Here is a 27,573-nt window from a genome sequence, read left to right as displayed (position 1 = left end):
TTGAATATCTAAAATATCTCCTATCTGTAAAAAGGAGGAAGCTTTATGTATACCGCCTTAAATTGCACAGAGATATAATAATAATAATAATAATAATAATAATAATAATAATAATAATAATAATAATTTAATAATAATAACATCCTTTTTGCTGTTTTAAATCCTCCAATCTTTCTTCAGATGAACATTGAGTCCAAAGATTAAAGCTATGCCTGTTCCTGGATGCTCGCCACTCTGAATCATTAAAGGTTCTAACGATACTATGAGCACCAATGGAAATTCCCCATGTCCCTTTAGCTGTGGAATTCTCATCTCCATTTGGGGAGGGCAGAATATGACACTGTCAAGTGGGAGACATAAAAGCAAATGGTACCCTCTTTTGGCAAGAGAGGCAAAATCATATTTATATGGCTTCAACTTTCAGCCACTGTCTGCAGAATGTAAGGTCGCCCTTCATCAAGGAAATACAGAAGAATTGTGCAGTGAGAAGATATATCCTTATCAACAGTGTAGGGAGATTGGCCAATCTTGCATAGGTACTAATTACTCTGCTCTGGCAGAGCAAATGGACTGGAATGAATCCAGAACCTCAAATAAAGCTTTCAAGCGTTATATCCCATGCAGCTTTTTGCAAAAGTATGTTAGATCAGGGAGACTGTCGCTATGAGATAGCGAAACAGAAACATAATATAAAAATAAAACATTCACTTCGCAAGCAGAAAGAGGCCTGGCACACTCTTATGTGATTTATCAGATTTAATCTATTATTTTAACTTCACTTCTTCAGGAAAATTAGAAATAACCAACATCCCATTCAGCAGCTGCCTTTCTTGTGACTATTGCTTGGGACAGTGTTTCTCAACCTTGGCAGCTTTCAGACTGGTGGATTTCAACTCCCAGAATTCCCCAGCCAGCATCTTAAAATTGCCAAGGTTGAGAAAGCCTGGCTTAGGGAAACAGTGGCCTTACATATTTTTGTGCTGGAGGGCTGTGAGCTGCTTTAAGTATAATAGATGATTCTAATGCTCAGTTGCAATTTAGGGTTCTGGATGTTGCTGGCTGATAGCAATTCTCAAGTCTTTAAAGTGATTATGTATATTGGGATGATAAAAATGTCAGATTAGCAGAATCTTTCTAATTCTTTCAAAATGAAAATAAAGTATTTTTTTAACATTTCTGCTACATTTACAGAGTAGTATTGCATATTTTTATTGTTACTAACTACTCATGCATATCAGAGCACGCACACACACACACACACACAAATTCATACAAAAACTAGGCTGTGATCTAACTATAATTTCAAGCTGTTCCCGAGCCATGATATCTTTCACCAGAATTCAAGATTGGTTGACAGGCTAAAACTTTGGATTACTGTTTAAAAATAAAAATGTTATATTCTATAAATCGATAATGAAGACCTTTGCCCATAATAATTATTTAATTTAAAATTTTCATGTGCAAGGGTGTCGTACGAAAAACAAGCTGCATAAAATCATCGCACAGTTGCCTTGCTTCCGTAAGCCATCATAAACCAGTGCAAGCTTACGGACACATCTCCACAACCAAAACTACACGCCAGTTCGACACTTGGGAAGGATAGGTCCAGTCAGGTCTGCAAGTCGTCTTTTTCTCACTGAGGAAAAAAAACAACAGTTGAGGTCAGGACCCATTTCTTATGTATAGAAATGGGGAGGTCCATAAATACTCTAAATTCTTGAATTACAAGACCATCGGAGACAAGGACAAGTAACCCTGGGTGTAACAATTAGAATACTAAAACCTCTAATCATCTTTGAACAAGCCTCAGCAATTCAATGTTGGATATTTAAAGAAAGAAATCAAATGTCTGAAAACACTAGGCTGAATTAATTGCCAGGGCTCATTTTGTGCCCTTACTGTGTAATTCTTATTTTAAAATTCTTACTTTAACCAAACTAAAAAGCAAATATGCACAAGACCACACCCTCTGTCTAGAGCAGGTGTTTTCTAATTTTCAGGCTGCAGAACCTGTTCAGGAAAAAAAAAAAACAGAATCCCTGATCTGCATGTCAACTGACAAGCCCTTCCCTATTGACAGTGTTGCTACTGATGCCCCTGAAGAGCATTGTTAAGGTGGGAGCAGATGGTCAACTGTATTCAAACTTTTCTTTTTCTCCTTTGTTGCTTGCAGAGGTTTTTTAAAAATCCCATTAGTTCCACAAAAGTCAGTTTTAAGTCCTTGCAGAACCCAGTTTGAAAAACCCTGGCCTAGAATATGTAACTGTCCATTGCAATCAGACTAAGAAGAAAACCGGACTCCACAATGTTTGTTTTACTCCCTTCTCTCCCCATCCAAATTTCTGCAGAAATTAGTTCCAATTGGATTCTTGATTAAGTAACTCTGGTTGCAGTTTCCCACTTATGATTCTTTGGGGAAAAGCAACTGTAGTTAGAAGAGTTACAACTGAATGAAAATGGTGCAAAAGACAAGTTTAGGGTTGAAACGATCAACAGTTTGAATTTTTTTTTTCATTGTGGAAGATCCAGACATTGTACATGGGAATAAACATTTTAAAAATCTTCACTTTGTTGGAAAAATCAAGTTAAATGCCAGCTGTTGAAGTAGCTCTTCATAAAACTGACACACCAGGTGGTTTTTTTCCTGACAAAAATAAGTGCTGCCCTGTTTTTATCAGATTGAATTGCTGGCATTACAATAAAGGCAACCCTAATGTAGAAATGAGCTTTAAAAGAGGGTATGATATCTGGAGAATACCATCTAACCTCATTTGGCCTAATTCTGGTTGGCTAGCTGCATGTTCTGTACTTGGGCTGAAAACCTTTGGGACTGTCTACAGTGTAGACTCTACATTGAGGAAGGTTGTTTTTAAAGAAACTTGTTCCCAGCTGAAATCACATGATATTCAATTGCAAAAGTCAATCACATAAGTAAGCAGAAGGCAAAGGAAGAGCAAGGACAGAATGAAAGAGTGAGTCACAGTCATTCAACCATGAAGATAGGAGATATTTTCGTTCCAATAAGGCAGCTATTTCTGAAGAATCAAAGGACATCCTAGAGAAATCCATGAACAGAAGTGCAAGGGGACAGTCAGAACCAAATGGAATAGCAGAGAAGCACTACTAGTTCCCAATCAGGGAAGGAGAGTAAAGAAATTGCCAAGACAAGATTGCAGGGAAATACTTATACATCTTCCAGTTCCAGGGCTGAGGTGTTATGTCAGGCACCGTCACTTCGATGTATACAAGCTGCAAATAAGAACTAAGTCAGATATTTTCTGTAGAGCTTTTGCACCAAGGAGGTCAACTGAGACCATTCCCCAGCCAATTGACATCTGTTTCTACTAACAAAATCTGGATTAATAAATAATTGTGATAGATTGCTCCCCATGTAATAGGGCTCTTCCTTGCTATGCTCATCCAATCAATGACAGAAGCTTCATATATTGTGAAATCCTTGATATTCTCTGAGCATGGCTGTTTGATTGCACATGTCTCATTACCTAACTAGGTAATATCAGTAATGAAATGTCTGACAGCAAACAACCAAGCTCAGAGAGCATATAGCATCTTTATATTTCCATGAATGCAGTATAATACAGGCACAACATATTTTGCAGAGCAGGTCCTTTGTTAATAGGTTTGATCTTCCATGAGCACTAGTGAAACGCTTAAGCTATTTTGTAATTCCACAAGAGGTCAAGATTTTCCACTGTTTGTGAGCTGGAGAGTTTGTAATCTATCTGTATATTCTATATATATGCTACACGCTTTACATGCAAACTGTTCCTGACTGAATGCAAATTGTTTCTATAAAAGGATCTCCAAGTCCATGAAGAAATACTGCAAGTTAAGTTAGAAGGTAATATTGGTCCAGACCAATGACTTGAATCATCTGAAGGCAAGTTCATCTACCAGTAATTACATCCCACTTGGTATATGCTGTTTTTTTCCTGAAAAGTTTGGCACCATCAAAAAAACTAAACAAAATCAATCCCAAACTCACACTTTGAATACTGCAGGAATAGCAGCCAGGGAATTAAGGGAAAGAGACCACATTTTAAAAGTCTGATACTTTTTCATTTAAAAAACCTCAGAAATAATAATCTATCTTTCCACATATTTCCATTTCTTGAATTTATTGATTTGTTTGCTTGCTTGTTTTTTTATATTTCTAGGTAGAATCTTGGTCTCCTTCCTTTTAAGATGCCAATTTGTGATATTCCTTTGAAAAATATGATCTCAAGCAACATTCACCCTCCACTCCCCAGAAAAACCCTACCCACTTATGAATCCAGCACTCCCCCCACCCCCATAAATATCGAATGAAGGAAAATTGACGCAACTACAAAAAGATAACAAGAAAGCAATCTCTTCTGCCCACTAGGGAGCCAATAAACAACATCTTTCCCAACCTGATGATCTTTAATTCTTTAGCTGGACTACAACTCCCAGAATTTTCAACCAGACGTGACCAGTTAAAGAAAGCTAATACATAACCATGCCATCTCTTGGATTAACAGATCAAGTAGTATGGTCACGTCCACCCCAAGAACCCATACTTCTATGAAAAAAATAAATCTCACCTAGGTCATTGTTGTTCATCATAGCATTGGATGCCCGAAGTCTGGGTCCCTGTTGAGTGAAGTTATAACCAAACCTCAAGAGAGAGGTGTTTTTTTCTAACATACTGGCGATCTCCATTTCTACCTTGTTGCCCAAAAGCTGGCACTTAAAAAAGAATAGAAAAAAATAGCATAGAAGCACTTTTGAATTTTAGTTGCTTATCTTGCAGGTTTATGCCTACGTGATGAGGCAGTACAAAGGAGAAAGTTCATCAGAAGAGAGCAGAATGTCCCTCTGTTTATTATGCTAGAAAAGGGGAAGATACAATAGGAGGAAGGGCTGCCTGTGACTGCAATGGGAGGAATGATAACCTACTGAAACTATAAAGAAAGACTAATAAGGTTATTTGTAATCTTGGAGTCCCAGGTTTGTCTGGGAGAAATTAAGAGCCAGAGAAGTTAGACCCTAAAGGAATCCTAGACTCTCCCTAAAATTCTCTAGAACCAGTGCTCTAATAATATATTGCTCTAGCATTCAAAAATTTAAGGAGTCACGTGATAGAATAAAAGAAATTTTATGCCAGATATGACCCTCCCTCCATACAACAAGAAGCCTTTGATTGAGGATATCAAAGAGTGAAAGCACACACAGCATTTCTAGAGCATTATATCCACCTGGAAGCATCCATCATCCTTGTCTACAGTCCAGACAAGTGTTTCTCAACCTTTGCAGCTTGAGGCTGTGAGAACTTCAACTCCCAGAACTCCTCAGCTAGTATACTGGCTGGGGAATTCTGGGAGTTGAGGTTCACACAGCCTCAGATTGCCAAGATTAAGAAATACTGATCTGGACAGATCTATTCCATCTTTAAGCTGAATATAAATGTCAAGCATATGTAATGCTCAATGGCTGTTCCCCCTGATATCCTCAAGTGTCCTCCTATCTCAGTGTTGTAATACAAAGCCCAGAATCAAAATGGAAGAGGAGGTTATTGCTTGGACTATAAAATCTGGTGGAAGCTGATCTTATTCTACAGAGGTTACCTGGTTGTCAATTTTGAGTTCAATTAGTGTTGTGTTGTTCTGCAGTGCTTTTATCAGGGCCAGGATTCCAGATCCAGTAATAAAATTTGATTCCACATTTAAACTCTTCAATACGCAGTTTTCTTTTATCATTTCTGCCAACGCCTTCCAATGAAGAGAAGACAAAGAGAAAAGCAAAATACTCATATATTATTACTGTTGCTAATAACTTTAAGCAAAGGTTCAGTGACAGCACCATTAATACAAGAATGCCTTTTTTGTCACAAGTTAACTACAATGCTGACTCAAACCAGAGTTTTCTATCTTATCTTTTGGGTGATTGAGAAACCCACAAGGAAGCTTTGACACATCACAGGGTTGTTATTATGAGCAACATTAGTGGTGCCCTTCTAAATTAGACTCTTGGCTAGTTCAACTCAGCTGCCAACCAACTGCCCAAGGAAGTTGTACAAAGCAAAGGCAGGATATAAATCTAAGAATGAACAAATTAACAAGATTATTTTATATGTGAAAATAGAAATAAGCTTTTAGTGATAGGAGGATAACAATAGAAGTTGCAGGATCCAATCCAAGCCGATCACTGGGAACAAAGCTTTAATCTTCCAAGCTTGTGCTTGGGTTTGTGCTGGAGTTCATCAGCATCGGGGAACCTCTCTCTCTCCAGAAATATTCCCTGATGATGGGCTCCTGCACGAGCCAAAAAGCTTGGAAGAATAATCCAATTATTGGAAGAATAATCCAATTTGTGTCCCATTATCCTGGGACACAAATATTTACCTTCATTCATAACAATAGAAGTCATCAAATTTGATTAATGATTAACCTGAGAATTCAGCCATAGAGAGTTCTTTGTAAAGAGAACAGCTCTGCTACCAAGGAACCTAAAATCAGTTTAAGACTGAACATATGACAACCCTCAGGAGCATAAGTTACCTTCTTAAAAGGGGCGTATTTTAGCTCTAGGGATTCATATTCTTTTAAGAACCTGCAGTCTTTCAGTGGATCTTTCCACTGTAGAATTTATAGAATGAGTTCCTTGAAGGTTGACAGCTTGGAAGCTTAATGCACAGTCCCCTAACTTCTTTACCTATTGCCCCAATTTCTTCTGCTTCTGTCAACCATGTCTGTCATAACTCAAACCAATAGTTTATAACAAGTATGATTCATTAGAAGAAAACCAGAACCATTGAATAAGAAATAGCATAGTTCAAAGAACTGTGTGAAAGAGCCATATAGTCCCAATTTCTTGCTCATGCAGGAACTGTTAAAGCAGGGGGCTACTCAGCCTCTGTTTGAAGATCTCCAGTGAAGAAAAATATGCTACCTCATGAGGCAACCTATTCCAATGGTTTATTTTTACCTGGAATTACTCTTATTACCTGGAAATTCCTTAAAATAAATAAATCCCAATGACTAATCAGAATGTCCTTCTCTATAGTTTCCATCCATTGTTTCTCGTCCTAGTTTTTAGCACAGCAGAAAACCAGTTCACTTCCTCCTCTATATGACAACCCTACTTCTGAAGACTACTATCACATCTTTCAATCATCTCATTTCCAGACTGAATGTACCCGGTATTTTTACAGGAATTGGTTTCCAGTCTCCTCCCCATCTTGATCACCCTCTTCCTAACTCACTTGGAAAAAGGCAGTGTTCTTATATCAGACTTGGATTTCAACCAAATAGGATGTCATTAAAGGAGGCAAATTAATCCCAATAAAAGCTTTTCTGAGAAGATTAGGTGCACGTCATCTGACACTTACAAAAGCAACAGGGTCATTACTTCTTGTTCCTACTATGCTGAACTTTTTCACATAGGTGTTAGTCTTCAGAGCTTCAGCATAGGCTTTCAAAATAGGTACAGGGATATCCTTTAAAACAGAAACATCAGACAAGGGTGATATGAGCTGTTTTTGTGTATGGGACACAACCATAAATTCAAAGGAATCATGGATCTCCTAAATCCAGTGACACCGTTTAAATCATTTCAAACATGTCAGTTCTGTGCTATTATCCTACCTTTCCCCTGCTGAGTTTTTAAGCAAAAAATAAACCCAGTTGGAATCATTTTATTTATTTAACTTATACACCACCCATCTTGCCTGGATAGTGAAGAGTGGGAGCAGAAGATAGGAATCTCAACTTCATTTTAAAACAGGTAGAATAAAGCAGTGGTAAAACATATTGCAAAGAAAATCAAGCAACTGCACTTGGAAAGTAGTATGTTCTTTTGGTCCTTCTGCCATACTTTAGATTCTTCCTTGATTTAGAATTATAGTCCAAAATGTGCCTGGAACAAAACATGTGTATATAACTTGGTTTTTTTTTGCAGCATCAGCTTTGTTTCATATGTTAAATATCAGAGAGATAGACAGGGAAAGCATCTGTCACAATAATGCCAACTATATTTTCTCTGAAATGATTGACTGCTTTTTGATGGAAAGAATGATGTATATTGTTTTAGAACTACCATCTCAGTTTAACTTCTACTTCATGATTCAATTGTAGTTCTGGTGTGAAAAAGATACCTTTTCAACAAGTCAATTCAAGTAATGGAGGGAAAAGTCATTGCCTTTATTCTCTAGACGCTTCTTGGGTCATGGAGAGGGGAATGCAAATGGCAGCATATAGCAAACCTTAGATGAGTTTGAAAAAAGGCATGCAAGTCCAATTTGGTAAATACTTGAATGGGAGACCATTTAAGGGTAGCCTGCAACATCTTTAAAAAATCTTGGAAGAAGTCAATAGGAGCCTCTTTATTGTGAAGAAACCCCAAAGAGTGTATTTCTGTACAGACAGTCCTTGACTTACAACTACAATTGGAACCCGAATTTCTGTTGCTAAGCAAGGCAGTCAATAAATGAGTCACACCTGATTTTATGAATTTTTGGCAGAGTAATTTAGTAGACCATAGTACAAATTTTACCCCTTCTGACTACTTAAAGCAAACCCAGGTAGAAAGGAAATCATACCTTAATATTATTGAGATTAATTTCCTGAAGTTCTGGATCATTGTTTTTTACTCGTTCCAAAGTTTCTTCTACATTGGTTGAATTTGGCTCATCAGGAACTGGTTTATACTGGGTGGGCTTAATTATACCTACATGAGTGAAAGAGATAAAGATCCATGTCCATTTGCTTCTGACCAGTCATTAGTGATACAATGAAGAAAGAGTAGTAGCTTCACTCTTACTCATCTTGTAAGCTTCAACCCTGATCTCCTAAAGCTTACAACATTTGTAATAGCATTTATTTCACTCGGTGTATAAATGGAAGAATTTTATTTTCTGATGCTGGATTCTTATGAAAATAAATTAAAATAAGTTCAGTACCAACCAACCACTGATACAGTTTTAAATTCTTATTGGCCAAGTGGTGACAAAAACATCTACAAAGTTGAATACAAAGACATGGAACAGACTCAGCTTTGGTAGTTTAATAATTAAGCTGCTTTTTAATTCTATTTTCTTTAAAAATGCTTTCATATGCCTCTTACAGAGGCACAGAACAGACAGATGTCTTTTCAACCCATGTTGAAAAATTGGAATTTAAATAAGTTTATAAATAAATGTATACAATAATAATGTCTTATGTCTCTTAGCAGCTGTACTGAGAGAATAGTAAGATTTATAGGTTTTGTTTGGAATGTGTTTTTAAGATTTTTTTTTTCAGTTTAGAGACCAAAGAAAAGGGGGAAAATACATTTGAATGTCTTGTTTTCTGAAATTCATGCTTGGAAATTTTTTGGGTGCATAAACTGCATGCCAGGAAGGAAAGCTTTTTTTCTGTACTTCATCATAACTGTTTTCTTTTTAAAGTGAAATCTACATTCATTGTAGACATTGACAGTGTATTTGCTTCCTCAGTGAAAAATGACAAATTGTATGTCATGAAAAAGACTACCCCTCACCAAAAAATAGGGGAAAATTTTTCATATTATATAAGCACTTATATTGTACATATTATATATAAGCACTAAGTATTTAGAAAAAGTATTTCTTTGATCAATTCTGAAATGTGTATTTTTCTGAAACTCCAGTACAAATAAATTTAACATTTCTACAGTATCAATAATTCCAACATTCTCAAGTGATCTGCTCTGTAGAGAACATATGTCTCTATAATCAATTCTAAACATAAAGTATTAATCAGTAACATTCCCTGGAGATTATTTCAAAGAAATGACTTTTCCCAGGGCATATGACCCTAAAGATGGAGATATGGATTCACATTATGGATGCATATTACAAAAGTACCATTAGCATCTTTACCTAAAAATTAAAGATGATTCTCTGAAAGAAAACCCAAGGAGAAGAAAACCTATATGCAGCAAATCCAAAACCCAGCTTCTCCATTTTATCAAACTAGGTTTGCTTACTCCAATTGAAACCAAATTTGGAGATTATTACTGTCCTGACAATAAACCACTGACCTACTTGAATCTTTTCCTCTCTGTGTATAGATACTTGCTAGAACTTCAAAAACAGAGCAGGAACTCTGCAAGAAAGGTGTTAAAACTGAATTAAGAACTACTAAGCAATTAAAATAATTGCTTGTAAAATAAGATGCTGTATTCACAGATTTAATTAACACTATCTACAGATATCAACTATTCTATCTCTTGTTCAGAAATGCAAATCATTCTCACAAACACATACAGACACTTTCTCCTTCCTCCTTCCAATAGAAACACACACCAAAGAGAGAAAAAGAAATAACCAGAATAGAACTGGAGCAAGAGGAAAGTTTTCTGAGAAGGAAAAGGAAGATTCAGTGATTAAAAGGTATGGTCCACAAAAGCGCTATGTTGTGATTTCACAAATGTACAGAAAGGGGCAAAATTTGCCTTGCAAACAACACCACCACACTGTTTTTGTAATTTTGATGAAAGCACTGGATTTTGGAGATGCTTAATAAGAGAAGGCAAGAGAAAGGGAAAAAAAGTATGGAGACAAGGTTGGGAGAAAAGCAGTCCTATTTAATATTACAGAAAGTTTAAATTCAACAGGAGAAAAGTCCTCCCAAACAGCAAGCTAATTTTTAGACTGATCTTCAAAAGGACTCTGTGATATTTGGAGCCACTTGCAACTCATGCTTATTCCTTCGTTTTTACTATCTTCTGCTCTTTTCATTAAATGTAGGGACACAGAATTATATGGGGGGGGGAAATCAAATATAGGTATTGGGCAATTATCTGGATTTGAAGGGGAAAAAGTGATTCTGAGTAGTGTGGAAACATACATCATACCTTTTGAATTTATGTGCCTTCACAGAATATGACACAAGCATTCTCACATATTCTGAATCTGCTTTCCTCTCTTGAATCTGGATTTAATCTGAATCTATACTGTTTTATTAACTATAATTATAACACTGCTGCTTTTGACTCCCTTTGTTAGATTATTGTAGTGTTGTAAACCTTACTTACTGTCCAATCCTTCTTTGTTGACTATAGTTGTACTCCCTCGTGCTTCATAATATTGTTGGTTACTCATCAACGTATGCATGCCAAGAATAGCTACATGAGAGAAGGGGGAAAAAAATCAAAGAAAACAAAGTTAAATAAATTTATGGATTTGTCATTCCTGGGAAAGTGATCTGGCCAAGACACTCAGTAACCTAGAAAAAATGTGAAATAATAGTGATATTTATTTTGAAAGGGAATATTGAGAAGATCCATTGAAGCTCAGCACAACTTGTATGTTCAAACAGGATGTGATTCCTTATTTCTTCATAATGCTTTGGCTAATTAGAGGGTTTTTTTGGTTGTTGTTTTTTACATAAGCAACAACATGCTACATTGGATAATTAATCATCCATTACCAGTGGATTCCTAACTGATGTGATTATCCCATTGCATATCCCATTAAATCTAAGAGAATTTCACTGCATCAACCCATTATGGGAAACAGGACTGGGATAAATACAGTTCTCTTCACTAATTGGTAAATTGCTATAGTATATCTTACCAAGTGAGCTCTTTGCAGTAATGCATTACCATTTAACAAAGCCTGAGTCACATCTGTCCTCTAATTCCAGTATGAATAGAATCTGAGCTACTCCCAAAATCTGCAAGGGCTTAATAAAGTGAGTTGCCTTCTCTCAGCCTTAGGAAGCAATGCCAAACCACTTCTTGAAAACCTTGCCAAGAAAATTGCTGGGATTTGACCTGGCAGTGTCCAAGAATCAGACATGACTGAATAGAATATACACACACACTAAGTTGTCTTGTTGGTCTCAGAATCAATAAAAGCTTATTTGATCACAGGGTTAGTTCACAGCTAGCATTTTATTCTGACATGCTTTCAATAACACACACACAAATATCTTATAAAGCTACATCCATTCCTAGTTTAGGAAACATGCAACATTCTGGACAGTTGTACATTTGATGGCAACTTTTTGTTAGGAATATAGTAAGTTCTGCAGTACCATAAGTGATAAATACATATTTTAGCCAGTTATTTGTATATACTGTACATATTGCATCAGCACCATCTTAGAGCAGGCATTCCAGAGTTGCATTTGAATGAAAATGAAGTAGCTCTTTTCTAAATCACTGCCTGCCACCTTCAATTTTTGTAAATCCTTAACAAAATATTCAATCATCGGTTGAATGACTAAGACTGGAGTCCCAAAAAGGACTCGTTAGGGCGCAGATGATCGAATAAGCTGTGTTCTTGTTGAAAAATAGCATTTCCAAATTGTCTTCTCTTTATATAAAATATATCTTTCTGTATTTAATTTGCTTTATTTAGTGTTTATAAACACTAGCTTTGATCATGCTCCAGAAGTTCTTTAACAAGCAGCAGAAAGCTCAGTCAGGTGTTCAGTTGCAAAGGATCTGTCTGTCTGTCTATCTATCTATTATGCTGAAATGCATCTTTTTTTAAAAAAAAACCTTGTATAATTTTTTAAAAAATGTAATCAGATATATATTTTAAAATATCAAAATAATTACCAAAAAAATTTTTTTTTGTTTCTAGTCTATGGCTTCCCAATTAAAGTTTCTTAAAGAAACATTACTAAGCCGAATTGGTCTCTTGTAATATCCCAGAAGGGGGATAGAATCCATTACAGCACATCTTACAATGGACTTGATGCCATATTTTCCCTTCTGCTTTGTGTGCTAATGAGGGCTGTGGAAGTTTTCTACCAGTTGTGTAGAACTGGTAAATTCAGATTTCTGCTGAATATACTTATGCAAATTATTACAGTATATTGTAGTCGTCCAAGCAAAGTTGTAATACAGGTAGTCCTTGAATTATGACCACAATTGAACCCAAAAGTTCTGTTAAAATTGTTACGTGAATCTGGCTTCCCCATTGACTTTGCTTGTTAGAAGATCACAAAATATAACCCCAGGACACTTCAACCATCATAAATACATGCCAGTTGCTAAGCATCCAAATTTCGAACACATGATCGCAGGTATGTTGCAATGGTTGTAAATGTGAAAAACAATCACAGGTCACTTTTTAAAATGCCATTGTAACTTCAAACAGTCACTAAACAGATGGTTGTAAGTCAAGGACTACCTGCATATACAGCATATATTGTAATCTAGTCCCTTAAAATGTTACATACACAGGATTTGCTATGAGATACGGTAGTTTATCCCAAACAATTGATGCATCTCTTCAGAATAAAACTGAAAATCTACTCAATCTTCACATCTTTAAAAAATTTACTTTAGAAGGTACCAGGTCTAAGAAGAATTAAACTGCACTGGGGAACTTAACTGCAATCATTAAGTTACTGCATTTATTTCATTAAAACAAAGCAAAGTCTCAATGCAGTGACTCATGCAGAGATTTTACTAATAGTTTGCTTTGTTAGATACCTCATTCTGTTATCTCGGCACCAGAAGCAGCCATAGGAATAAACAGCAAATACACTTAGACTTATATACCGCTTTACAGAGTCAGCATATTGCTCCCAACAATTTGGGTCCTCATTTTACCCACCTTTGAAGGATGGAAGGCTGAGTCAACCTTGAGCCTCGTGAGATTTTAACTGCCAAATTGCAGGCAGCCGATAATCAGCAGGAGTAGCCTGCAGTACTGCACTCTAACCACTGCGCCCACCATGGCTCATACATTCAATTCAAAGAGATAACAGAATTACTCAGGCCTACCAGAAACTTATTGGATGACAGAGTAAGGCCAGGGTCATGCACTAAATATTATGGATGAGCAGTGCACCAAATTGCCACTACAAATATGGTATGTAGATGTATTTGTATGTAAATAAGCATAAGCAGCTCTTGGAACTCCTGGAGTATTGCACATGTATTTGTTTTTGGAAAGGGCAGGGAAAAATCTATACTGTGTTTGGATAGAACAATCAGTTATTGCTCTTTTAGATATGCAGAACTACTCATTAGTAAATATCCCATTTTGGCATAAGCTTGGGGTGCATTCATTAACTGCAAACCCATTTGCCATTTTAACGCAAGTTGGATTCTTAGCAGATCTTTATTCATGAGCGCATAGGGAGTGAGAATTTCCACTTTGCCAGTCTGCATGTGATGAAGGAAAAGTAGAAACCAATGAGCAAGCCTTTGGTGGGAATTCCAATTCACAATCCAGTTTGTGCAAAAAGAATAAAATGATAAAGCAGCAAAATAGTTTTGGATAGCAGGGAGTGCAGCAGGCCTAATGCAGTCTTGCATTCATAAAGCAGGACTATGAGGTCACCAGCATGGCTCTCTTACAGTCCTTCTGCAACTTCTGCTGAGATGGATGATGTCATGGAAATGTGAGAGGAAGAGGCAGCAGGCTGGAAGAAACAGACATAGTTAAGGCAGGAATGGGGTTGCTTCAGGGAACTTGAGGTGAATAAAGGGAGGGGGATTTTAGTAAAATCAGAAATGAGGGTTAAATCACACCTCTCGAGAATAAAGCCAAGCTCAGACAAGATGGAATGGTGAAAAAGATGGCTCTGAGTGAGTCACAGAAGAAAAGGCAGAAAATGAATCTAACAATGAGATACATGTTGGTTTCTTATACTTCTTTCTCCACATGAACCTGAATTGTGACATCATAGAGAGGAAGAGAAGAGATGATCCTTTTAGGCACCATGGATTACAGAGCATCAAAATGTAGACATTTGGATTGACTGGACCATTCAGGGAAAAGGGTTGTCCATTAAATCCAAATTTCCATCATTTGCTTTGATTTATCTCACTTATATACTGTAACTATGTAACTGATGAAATAAGCATCATGTTATATCTTGAAGCTGTCAATTTAATCGACAGAGTCAAGGTGAAGTCAAAATATGACAAAAATTTCCACTGAATACCAAGCCCACTAAATAAGGATTTATTGTATTTTAACACCAAATTTGCTTCACCAAGGAGGAAGCTTCAGTATGCTTTACTCATATAAAAATTCTGTCCGTATTTTTTATATTTGAAAAAGTCTATAGGTTTCCCCCAGTAAAATAATCCACAGTTGTCTCTCTTTTTCTTTCCTTCTTAGAGAAAGTTCAATGATTTCCTGCTTTATTAACTTTCTTCACAGCTTTTCAAATCCTTGTCTGACTTTACACTTCCTGTGAAATTAATTTACTATGCTGGCAAGATGGGAAGGCATTAAATGGATCATACTTTTCTTCCCATCCAAATATCAGCTTTAAGAAAACCAGCCAATCTTCAGAAATAATACTTACCTCACACCAGTGTTTCTCACTGGTGCTGGCTGGGGAATTCTGGGAGTTGAAGTCCACATACAGTATGTTAAAGTTGGCATAGTTGAGAAACATTGCTTTACCAGGCAATGTTTCCAAGCTCTTTCCCAGCCAGGCTATCCAGATTACAAATGGCTTATGCAGTTTTACAGCAGACAATGAACCCTTGGTTGGAGGGGGAAATAAGAAACCACTATATTTTCTTTTCTTTTTGTGAAGTGGGCTTGGCTGACCAACCCTCAATTGCTTTCCAAGCCTTTTTCAAAGGACTATCTTGGCAAGCCTAGCAAAACCTTGTGTGCAGAGGGGTAGGAAAAGTTGAAAGAAGAAGGAAGGAAATAAGCAGCTTGTTTTGCCTTTATTTTATTGTACTGCGGACAAAGGGGTAAGTCAAATATTTGTATCTTGCAAATTTAGTAATGAGTTCAAGCCTTCAGCTGCTTATTCTGCTGTCCCACTGTAGAATATTTGTCCTAATGCCGAGAACTCAAAGCCTTTTAGAATAACGATAATTGTAATAACAACAACAACAACAAAATAACACATTCACTCTTGCATCTTACCAGCAATGTCGCAGAGTTCAGCATCGGAAGCGTTTGCCAGGGCTTCCTCCAGTTCTGGTTCCAGAGTTACACTTTCCAAAACTGGATCAATAGCTTTCTGCTTGGGGACCCAGATTTTTCCTAGAAATACATGAAGTAGTAACAGATTCATTCCAATCCAGCAAGCAATATGCAAGCTAGTAACAGATTCATTCCAATCCAGCAAACATTAGACTAAAATCCATTTTAGTCTAATGGTTAAAGCACCAGGCTAGAAACTGGGAGACTGTGAGTTCTAGTCCTGCCTCATGGACTCATGCCTTTCATGCCTCATGAAAGCCAGCTGGGTGACTTTGGGCGGATCAGTCTCTGTCTCAGCCCAACCCACCTCCCAGGGTGGTGGTTGTGGGAATAATAGGAAGAAAAAGGTGTGTTGAATATGTTCACCACTTTGAATTATTTGTAAAAAGAATAAAGGAGGGATATACTGTAAACAAATAAGCAAACAAATAAATACATTTTACTCTCCTACCTAAGGTGGTTCTTTCATAGTTCCTAACTTTTCAAGACTAAAAGAAAGGGGCAGAGGCATTGGCAATGAAACTCTGTTGTATGAAAAGGGGAAGTAAACTCTCCCCTTCCCAGTTAAAATCATCCTCTCTATCTACCAATAACTCATAGGAAAATAGAATAGAATAGAATTCTTTATTGGCCAAGTGTGATTGGACATACACTTGGTATTTGTCTCTGGTGCATAAGCTCTGAATGTACATACAAGCAACAAGTGATCATCATAATCTTAAAATACAATCATCATAAATCATAGCTACAACACTCAGTCATAGGATACTAAATAAAGGCCTTACTGTGTGTGTGTGTTATTTGTATCAGGTTTCAAGATTCACAGTATGATTGCTAACCTCACACTTAAAGTAGTAGAGGCTGGATTTTATGTAATTCCACATCAGTTTATGTTAATGCAAAATCATTTTTTATAGCATCCTACTTCTAAGGCTGCCTAACTGTGACTAGTATTCATTTTAAAATAGCAATGGCACAGAGTCAGAGGATGCCTTCGGGAGCCTGGCACCTTGAGTGATATCCCAGGCCTTTCTCCAAATTCTCATTCACTGCGGGATGTGCTCATTCAAGCTTGGCCCTTTGAACAGGAAACCAAATTCCTTCCTTATATTTTCACACACACTTTTAAAAATAAAGCTCTATTTGTTTTACTTAAGGTAAAGCTAAAAGACATTTTCCACTTGCCACTTACAGCAATTTCAAGACCAATTCAACCATTTTGTGCCCAAATAATAGTAACAAAGAGAGGCTTTATGTCACTTCAGTGATTAATGAATGAGACTCCAAAGGTGCTTTAAGTTACTGCTACGGAAATGCCCAAAATTTATTTTGAGTAGTGCTTGACTGCTGATGAATACATGTCCATGTAGCTCTCTTAGCAACAAAATAAGAAGGGTTTGCAGTTGCTTTTTCTGGATATTTTTTTCACTTTCTACTCTAGTCTTGGGATTCCGTGCAGTATTAGCCAACCAAACCATGTCTACCTTTGGTGCCCAGAGAGGGCCAGTCAGGTACTGTAGGAAACACACAAAAAAAGCTAGCTCAATAAGTTGCAAAATTAGTGAGAAGTTAGTGTTGGTAGTTAGGCAATGGATCTTTAATTTTTTTTAAAGAAAAAATTTCAGAACAAAAGAAATGTGTGTATGCAGTGGTGAAAATGCCACCTTTACTCCAAAGGGAAAATAAAGATTATGAAGGGACAAAATTAGAATATTTTTGAATTTCTTTTGCCAACTTTTTTCTTGGAAAAAAGGACAACGTCTGGTTTGTGGGGGGGGGGGGTTGGAATGGAAAGCAAGAAAGCAAGACATAAGATAGAACAAACATAAAGAAAGGGTTCCTTTTTTTATAAAACAGGGCAGTCAAATGAGGGTGGGGGATGGGGGAGAAAAGTGCTGCTCCAGGCGTGGAATGTGACACTGGAGCTATTTTTGTTCCTGCTTCCTATGAAATGGCACGAAATAAAGGACAAGGACCAGGCGGTACAGCTTGTTGGTGGAGCAAGACTAAATTTAGGCTCACACTAAAGCAACTGCTCCTTTTCTCATGAGGGTAGAGGAACGGAAGGCCAAAGTTATAGAAGAAGGGCTTGCTTTTAGGGGTATTAGCCATACAATCACTACTCTATTCCTTGAAGTAGATTTTATTTTAAAGTAAAAGACAATACGAACATAAAATATAATTTAAACTGCTATGGGAGTGGGTTTTGAGGGTCTAGGACAACTCACCACAGCAAACGCATAGGGGCCAACTCACCAGAAGACAATTCACCACAGCCAACTTGCTGAGGGACAAAAATTACATAATATTGAAGAGATGGCGGAAAGAATCATTAAAAAAAGGATGCATAAGGAGGGACAAAATGAAATGTGAATGACAAAAATTAAAATAATGTTTAATTATTTTAAATAAATAAAATTGTTGAATTGTCCCGTGACAAGTTGGCTGTGGTGAGTTGACCATGGCGAATTGGCAACAGTGAGTTTGCTACAGCAAGTTGGCCAGGGCGAGTTGTCCCATTCTGATTTTGGGATGTACTTAAGAATATCTTTAAGTTGATCAGTATGAGAAGCACAGTACAAACTGTACTCTAGATGGTTCATGGCACCTGCAGAATTGTGCTAGTTAATCTCCTACCTCTTTTCTCTCCTGTGAAGGGAATCAGATCGTCTCGGTCTTTAGTGTCATTTGCCTGCTTCTCCAAATGTGCCAGAAGAACATCTCTATTAAAAGGGCCTGTGGGTGTTTTCTTGGTCTGATCTTTCTGTCTCATTCCTGCAGGTAATATTGCATTCTATATTTTGGAGAAAGGAGAAAAAACATTCAAGCTCCATGATCATCATCCATCTCCCTACCTTTTTTAATGAAATCCCACTGAACCCCTACATGCTAGCAGTGTCTAGCTATTGAATTGGAGTAGCACTCACAAAATTGTAAAATATGTGAAGAAAAGTTTGTTCAATTGATCACTAAATTAACAATGTTTAAAATACCTATAGAGAACAATAACAATAATAAAAATTAAGGAACCCAAACCAAATAGTATTAAAGACAAGAGAAGAAACCAATCAAATAATCAATCCATGGGTTCAACTAACCTCCCATCCTCCATCCCTGGGAAAGCAGCCAAGGCTTGAGAGCTTCCCAAAACTCCAGCAGAGTCAGGGCCAAACTAATCTCAAGTGTATGGTGATCCAAAGGGTAGGGCTATAATAGACAAGGCACATTTCCTGGATCCTGTCAAGAGAACATTCTCTAATAATCAATGGGACCAAGACCATGCCCCTTCTGCCAAACCTGATGGGCCAGCTGGAGCCCATTGGAAACAGAAAGCCTCTCAGATAAACCAGCATAGAGAGACAGGAAGGTGGCCTTGAAGCAAATATTCAGAAATGGTTAAAAAAAATTTTTGTCCAAGAACAAAAACATTCCTTAAGTCCTGGGAACAAAGATACTATTAAGAAGAAACTGCTAGATGCAGACAACCAGGTTCACATCTGAAAGTTCCAAATTACTGATGTATTGCTCAAGCCTACGCACAGGAAGATTCTCAGACTAATAGTTTGTCCTCTCGTGACTACATAGCAACTTAAAACTGATGCCTCACTTGACTCCTCCTTCTGGCTCTGCCAGTCTCTCTTTCTCTCCTACAGAAACTCAGGCTGGCCCTCCGTGACTGATGACTTTTAGGGAAAGGAGAGAAAAAGCAATCAGACTTGCAAGATTCTGTTATTATAGCCTACCCCAACAAAGAATAATTCTATAGTTCCTGTGGAATTGATTGGTGTGTGGAAATGACCTTGGGAGACGGAAGGAAGAGGTGCAGCCTAAATAGCAGTTTGACAAACGAAATTTGAGTCCAAAGGAGGATAGTGGTGAAAGCATCTCTGAAGGAACTTACCTAGTTATCAGGTAAGTAAAAGTGAGGAATGGAAGAAGCACTCTCAGTCTTGTAAGATTTTGTTAATGTAACCTTATAATAAAGATAGAGGTGGTACTTCTGTCTGAACTACCCTGCAAAGCTAACAACTGTACCTCATGAGGCTGACACCTAGGCCCATGCCATGAAGGTCTTTATAGGAAACCACCAGCGCCTTGAATTTATTCATTTATATAGATGCTCACCTCATTTTTATGTGATTCTTGGTAGTTTACAATACTAGAGCCATTTTGGTGTAGTGGTTAAGGCGTCAGGGTATAACTGGGAAACTGGAAATTCTAGTCCTGCCTTAAGCATGAAGCCAACTGGGTGACCTTGGATCAGTTCCTCTCTCTCTGCCATAGGAAGGAATCAATGACAAATTACTTCTGAAAAACCTTGCCAACAAAACTGCAGGGGCAAGTCCAGGCAGTCACCATGAGTCAACACTGACTTGAAGGCAGACATACAAACAAGAAAGTAGATTAAATAAAATACGTAAAATACACAATATAAAAAATAAAACACATAGCAGTTTGGCATTTTCCAATGAATTATTGGAATTACAGCCAGAGGTATATTTGGAGCCAGTGCAACTTATACACATCCATAATAGCTTGTACCACTATATTATGGATCAATTGCAACTTCCGGATGTTCTTCCAGAAAAATCCCATGTATTAATTTAAATAACGTATGTGGCGCCTTGAAGCCCCATGAAGAACATACTAATCTGCTCAAGAGATGACTAAGCATGAGTGATCATGGACAGTATCAGATGACCCAGGAAGGGGCATAATTGGCACACAACACAAAGTTGTAAATAAGCCTTCCTGGCCTCCATTGCTACCTAATTCTCAAAACAGCAGCTGTGAATTTAGGAAGACTCCTCACTGTTTGTGTTTGGGGAAGTACAACTTCTCCCATCCAGAATTAAAGATTGGAAATCATTCAGTTCAGGAGACCTTAAAATCCTCAGTCTTGTTAGGGTTGAGAATAAGCCTATTCTTCCCCCAGAGTCTCCCGACATCAAAAAAGAACTACCACATCACTTGGTTGATCTGGAGATATTTATTTATTTATTTATTTATTTATTTATTTATTTATTTGTTTGTTTGTTTGTTTATTTATTTATTTATTTATTTATTTATTTATATCCCACCCTTCTCCAAGTGGACTCAGGGCGGTGCTGAGCATATTGATGGCACCTCACTCTGTGTCATTGAATGACTTCAACAGTGGTTTCATCTAGATGTTAAGGAGAGTGGAGAGATTGGTGAGCCCTGGGGATACCCACACAAAATAAGACATGGGCTGAACCCCTCGCTCCCTCATCAACAGTGACTGCAACTTAGAAAGTGGAAGAAAACCAGTACAAAATTGTACCCCTAATTCCTAACCTTTGGAACCAGTCCAGATGGACATCATGACCAGTGAAAGCCACGAACAGATGGCTTTCAATATCACTAAAATAAGAATAGGTACATTACCCCCATCCCCCTCCCTTCAATGGTCATCCCCAAGGGCACTCAATGTTCTTTTGGTTCCATATATGGGCCTGAAACCTGACTAAAAGGGGAATAGATAACCTGCTTTCTCCAGGACTCTCTGAAGCTGCAGCATTGGGTCTACTGATGATAACTTCAGGAAGAAACAGACCATCATTGTTTAAACTCTCTCGCTTCCCAGACCCAACCACACATCCTTTGAGAAGCCTTGGCTGACCAGGTTCTAATACAGAGATGGCCAAGCTCACAGCACTGACCAGTAGGATTAAATTCAGCCCAGATAATCAAACAAAAATAAACTTCAGTAAATTCCATGGACCTGCATCAAGGTTGGCCCAGCTTGGAATGAATCTGAGTGACTTTATCCATTAGCTGCCTAGCATATTCCTTACAGCGGTCTTATAAATGAGTCTCCAACGACACTTCCCCAGAAGGAATAGGACCACTTGAAACAGGGCCAACAGATGGCTATCTGCAAATGCAATAAGGGCAGAAAAAGAACAATGCTTTACCATACTTCCTGCCATGTGGTAGTCCTTAATACTGTATTGGCTCTAACTCATGCTGAATTAGATTCACCTCTCTTTGTTCTACAATAATGTTCTACTGTGGCATGGGCATGGCTGGCATGTGGAGTATGGGAAGGCATGCAAGTGGCTGCATTAGTGCAGCTGGGCAGAGGGATGCTGCAGCTTGGTGTGAGTATAGAGTGAGGGTGAAGCGGAATGCTCCAGATGTCTGCCTGCACTATGGAAAATGAGATTCCCCAAGATCTTGTATTCCATAGCAGGAGTCTTCAGGAGAAAAAGGAGAAAAAGCAATCAGAGTGGGAGCAACTTACAGGAGTGACTTGCGACCTTCCCTGTCAGTTTTGCTTATGCCAGCAGGTAGGGTCACAAATTGCAATCACATGACCTCAGGATGCTGCAACCATCATAAGCGTCAGTTGATTTCTAAATACCTGGATGGTTATCACACCATCCAGGTGGGTGCTGGGGTAGCTGGAAGTCCAAGGACTGATCATAAGCACCACTCTCTTCAGTGCATGGTTGCTGAATGAGTGGTTGTTAACCAAGGACTATCTGTAGTATACACATCATTACTATCTGTATTTCTTTGATTTATTATTTGCTTCCACTATCTGCTGCTCAAAACTGGAAGTTATATTTAATCATTATTAAAAGTCACTACAAAACCCCCAAATGCTGCTTTTAAAAAAACTATTCTTTAAAGCACTTACATCTGGATCGAGTTCCAGTAGCTCATCTTCTAGCATCTTAATTTCGTCTTCTGTCAGTGCTCCAAGGATCTGATCTTCATCTAGATCTCGGTATTTCTCTAAACCTTGTCTATATGACATTTTGGAGAATTGGCGTTTTTGATGTTTTCTGGTTTTTAAGTCTCTTCTTCTTCCCAAAATATAGGACCTGGATGATTAAAAAATTAAAAATTATTAAAACTTATGTTGCATGATGGTAGAATTATCATAATATAGAAATCAGGTTGATCATAACCACTAGATGGCAGCATAGAGATAGAGAAAACCAGAATCCAATACAAAAAAAAAAAGAACCAATGAGGAATCAGCATTCCAAAAAGTACTGATGAGGATTGGTCATAAAGAACCAATCAGAGACCCAAGCTCACTGACCTGCACCAATTGGACACCTGCTTCAGTGGTGGGTTCTAACCGGTGTTACCACTGCTTTGCTTCGCGCACGCACTTTGCACACAATTGAAATTCCGCTGTAGATCTCATGTATTTTTTACCTGATACTATATTGTACAGGAAGTTCTGCAACACTTTTTGGCAATTATGACTAAAGATGGGCTTGAAGGGTTTGCCCAACCCAAAAAAAGAAGAAAGAAATTGAAGAGCCCAGGAGAGAACAAGGACAAAAAGACAAAACCAGCAAACTCCTACAGATACCGTGCTTATACAAACAAACCGAAGAAGAACAAAACTGCCTGTCCCATCTAATCAAATACAGCCAAATATTTCAAGTAGAACATATGAGAACTGTAATTAGAAAGATTTAAGATTATAAATCTTAAATTGTTTAATCTTTATTAATAATCAAGTGGGGACCGGCTGATGTGCCCTTCTTTGCTGGCAGTATTCAAGTGGTGGAAAGCTAACCATCAGTCAGGGATGCTATGGTTGCAAGACTCCTGCACTGAAAAGGGAATTTATTTGTTTATATTTCATATTACTTTATCTACCCATCTCCCTTAGAGAGGGGCTCTTGGTGATGGAATTGGACTATACAGGTAGTCCTCAACTTATGACCACAATTGAGCCCAGAATTTACGTTGCTGAGAAATTTGTTAAGTGCGTTTCGCCCCATTTTACAACTTTTCTTGCCATATTTATTTAGTGAATCACTGCAGTAACACGGTTGTTAAGTGAATCTGGCTTTCCCATTGACTTTGCTTGTCAGAAGTTTGCAAAAGATGATCACATGACTTCAGGATACTGCAGCCGTCATAAATATGAGTCAGTTGTCAAGCATCCAAGTGTAAATCATGTGACCGTGGGAATGCTGCAATGGTCATAAGTGTGCAAAATGTTCATAAGTCACTTTTTTCAGTGCCGTTGTAACTTTGAACAGTCACTAAATGAACTCTTGTAAATCAAGGACTATCTGTATCAGTTTCCTCAATCTCAATATTCCCCAGCCAACTGTGGAGTTGGAGTCAACACATCTTAAACTTGATTAGTGTTCTCCAATGATGTAATTATTGAAAATATTCCTCTTCCTCTTCTGCCCAGAGAATACCTCCTTCAAATGGTAGTTGAAATACAATACGATGTGTATCATCCTAAATTCACAAAAGATTTAGAGTTCTCCTGCCTTTATTTTAAGGCCCAAGCTGTATCCCATAGATAATTACCTTAAAAAAGAAAACCTATTCCTGTGTTGTTAACAGCAGCCTGATACATAACACTTCAATAGATGAGTATTTCCCTAGCTCTTACTTACAGGCTTACTTATAACAATATGTTTAGTCATGTATACTGAACATTTGCTAGAAGCATCGTTTTATTCTGACCCTATATTTGAGCGACAATCTAATCTATTGTAAAAAAAAAAATGCTACTTTTCACCAATGAAGCCGGAGCTAAAAAAACATAACAGGGAACCAAAGTTGCTGTAAATGTGCAAGAACAGGTCTTATAAAGCTGATTACTTAAGCTTGCCAGCAGGTTTCCTCATGCAACATTCCGTCTTGCAGCATGGCAACCCACCCACAAGTCACATTTTATGACTCAGTTTCTTGGATTGTCAGTTACTGTATTATGTAAAATAGAACAGGGCAAAGAGGAAAGCTACCTTTAATTTTGCCAAAAACAACATTATAGTCCTGGGTAAAGAATGAAAAGGAATGCCTTTCATCAAACAATACTTTCTCTTGCTCATTTATAACATGGATATGCACAATCATTATCTTATTCTTCAAAGCAGACTCAATAAGGAAAGTCAAGATAACATTTGGAGGTCCAAATGTGTTCTCCACCCGGGTAACTCACAGGGCGTAATTCCTTAACATTTTTAGCCCTAATTTTAGTTGAAAGCAGCTGATAAGAAACTGTCACTGAAACTTTGTGTACTATGTATTGTTGTGGCCCGTATGCGGCCTGTGCAGCTAGTAGCTGATTCAAACAGTGAGGAGGCTGGTGTGGTGCTGCGCCAGCAGCCTGTGCAGCTGGCACTCGAGTTGGACAATGAGGAGGCTGGAGAAGATGTGGTGCCAGAGGCAGGGATTCAGCCAGGGCCTTCAGAACCTCCTGAAGCTCCCTTAAGTGAAGAGGACGATGAGGAGGAGCCTCTTCTCAATGCACGGGCGCACAGAGCTGCCAAAAGGCAGTGGTTCCTCAGGAGGAGGTCTCCTCGAGAGTAAGGCTTGGGGCTAATTGGCCACTCCCTTAGCCTATTTAAGGAGGAATGCTGACTGAAGCAATTTGCAGGGAACAACTTCGTTCACATACCTTCATGTCTTGTCTTGTTTATCTTATCAGCTTCCTGCAAATTGCTTCTGGGCATTCTGCCAACCACAGTAAGCTTTCAGTTATTATTCTTTGAATTCTTGGCAGCTGTTAATGCAGTTAATTAACAGCCGTTGTTGTAAAAGTCTGATTTATTTAGTAAACCAAGGTTTGAATGGTCTTTGTGTGTGCTGCGTTTTTTGGGGTCCGTAGCTGGGGTAGAACAATTATCTGGGATATACCAGAAGTTCTGAGTTTGTTTTTCAAAGTATTCATAGTTGCTATTATTGATTTCTGTAGTTATAATTCATATCCTGCCTTTCCTCCAAACAGCTCAATATGGTATATAACAGTGTTTTTCAAATTTGGGGAGACCTCTATATGCAGAATTCCCCCGTCAGCAACAGGTTACTTATACCTTCAAATCCCACCCACCCACATTCTGACATACAGGTAATCCTCGACTTACAACTATTCATTTAGTGATCGTTCAAATTTACAAAGGCACCAAAAAGAGTGACTTATGACCATTTTTCACACTTAACGACCGTTGCAGCATCCTCACAATCATGTGATCAAAATTTGAGTGCTTGGCAACTGGGTCATATTTATGATAGTTGCAATATCTTGGGGTCATGTGATCCCATTTTGTGACTTTCTGAACAGCAAAGTCAGTGGGAAAGCCACTTAACAATCATGTTACTAAACATCCGTAGTGATTCATTTAACAATTTTGACAAGGCTGTAAAATGGGGCAAAACTCACTTAACACCTGTCTCACTTAGCAATAGAAATTTTGGGCTCAATTGTCTTATGAGTCAAGGACTAACTGCACATAAATTATGGTAAAATGAAATGACTAGCCTAAAGTAATCAAGTCAGTGTCCATTCTATATGTGGGTAAAATATACACGTAGTCCTCGACTTACAACAGTTAACTTAGGTCACTTAGGTCGTTCGAAGTTACAATGGCACTGACAAGTGATTTATGACTGTTTTTCACACTTATGACCATTGCAGCATCCTCATTGGTCAGATTATCAAAATTCAGATGCTTGGCAATCCTTTTAAACAGCAGGTGCCCTGAACTTTACAAGCAAAGCTTTCTCTCCTCCTCCCTCCTCCACCATTACTTAACTCTTTTTTTTTGGGTGGGGGGGAAGGACATTTCACCAGTTTTATTTCCAGGCTCCAAAGTCTGACCATGGAGGCAACAACTTAACAGCCACTTTTCCAGGCTCAGCCACCTCCATGGCAGAGGTGAAATCCTGCAAGTTCTGACATGTTCTGGAGAACCGGTAGCCGAAAGTTTGAGTAGTTTGGAGAGCCGGCAAATACCACCTCTGGCTGGCCCCAGAGTGGGGTGGGAATGGAGATTTTGCAATATCCTTCCCCCCCCCAAGTGGGGAGGGAATGGAGATTTTACAGTATCCTTCCCCTGGAGTGGGGAGGGAATGGAGATTTTACAGTATCCTTCTCCTGCCATGCCCACCAAGCCACGCCCACAGAACCGATAGGGAAAAATTTTAGATTTCACCCCTGCTCCATGGGCGCCCACCCTCTCCGCTAGGGCTACGAGGCGACTGCTTCCATTTTGCCCCGGGGCGACCTGTGAGAATAGAAACTTGCCGCTATGTCAGGGGGAACTAGAAACTCCCAAAGGTTCTCCTTTTTGCCATGCCCCCCCCAGCTCTGTCCTTCCCAGTTCCACCCCAGCAAAAAAAAAAAAAAAAACCCACAAACCCAAACAGCAGCGAGAGCAGAAGCAGCGGCTATTTATAGGCGCCGCGCCTACGCCGGTCCCCTTTTGGTGGCAGAGGAACGCTTTGGCCACATATGGCTTGAGCGGCTCACGCCGGGGCTCCTTGAGAGACTGAGAAGTGGGGTCCCAATTCAAGGGGCACCAAAGCTTGGGTACCCTCAACCCTGCCCGCTCGACCGGTTATATATCTATACCTGTTGCGGCTGCAGGCGATGGGCTTTGTGGAAGAGGGCGCACGCCGCCGGTTGCGAGACGCGTCCCCTGTAGAGGAGCTCTTAACGTTACGCAGAAAGCAGACGGGGGGAATTCCCTCCCCCTCCCAGCGCTACTGTCACTCATAGGGCTGAGGACGACGAACTGAAGGCCGACCCCCCCCCCCTCCCGCCCGCCCCACCCCCAAGCTTCGGCTGGAGCTGCGCTGGAGTCTTGGCTGAGGGGGCTCTTCATTGCCGTCGCTCTAAGCGTCCGTGC

At 38.7% G+C, this 27,573-nt stretch overlaps 1 protein-coding gene across 2 annotated transcripts; it reads right to left on the bottom strand.

The window, feature by feature from the left end:
• Positions 1-738: 738 nt before the first annotated feature.
• Positions 739-27,573, bottom strand: TMOD1 (tropomodulin 1). 2 transcript variants are annotated; one of them, XM_034410798.3, is made up of 11 exons: positions 27,297-27,573; positions 22,593-22,779; positions 18,563-18,719; positions 15,866-15,985; positions 11,038-11,127; positions 8,582-8,709; positions 7,373-7,480; positions 5,610-5,753; positions 4,587-4,731; positions 3,191-3,249; positions 739-1,636 (listed from the first exon to the last, which is right to left on the bottom strand). In XM_034410798.3, the coding sequence occupies exons 2-10, from the start codon at positions 22,710-22,712 to the stop codon at positions 3,221-3,223; spliced, it is 1,041 nt and encodes a 346-aa protein (XP_034266689.1). In that variant the 5' UTR covers positions 22,713-22,779; positions 27,297-27,573; the 3' UTR covers positions 739-1,636; positions 3,191-3,220. The 2 variants fall into 2 exon arrangements, with proteins under 2 accessions (XP_034266689.1, XP_034266688.1); XM_034410797.3 differs by lacking the exon at positions 3,191-3,249 and having other exon boundaries at positions 27,297-27,435.

This window comes from Pantherophis guttatus, chromosome 2, assembly GCF_059756535.1.
Source record: "Pantherophis guttatus breed Tessera chromosome 2, ASM5975653v1, whole genome shotgun sequence".
Taxonomy (NCBI): Eukaryota; Metazoa; Chordata; class Lepidosauria; order Squamata; family Colubridae; genus Pantherophis; species Pantherophis guttatus.
This window is presented reverse-complemented; position numbering and strand designations above follow the sequence as displayed.

Excerpts from the sequence above, each read along its gene's own strand:
- TMOD1 (XM_034410797.3), bottom strand. The coding sequence starts at position 22,712 with ATGTCATATAGACAAGGTTTAGAGAAATACCGAGATCTAGATGAAGAT. Across the intron at positions 18,720-22,592 it reads TACTGGAACTCGATCCAGAT|AATGCAATATTACCTGCAGG; the intron begins GTAAGTGCTTTA and ends TCCAAAATATAG. Across the intron at positions 1,637-4,586 it reads GATGAACAACAATGACCTAG|TGAGAAAAAGACGACTTGCA; the intron begins GTGAGATTTATT and ends TTTTTTCCTCAG.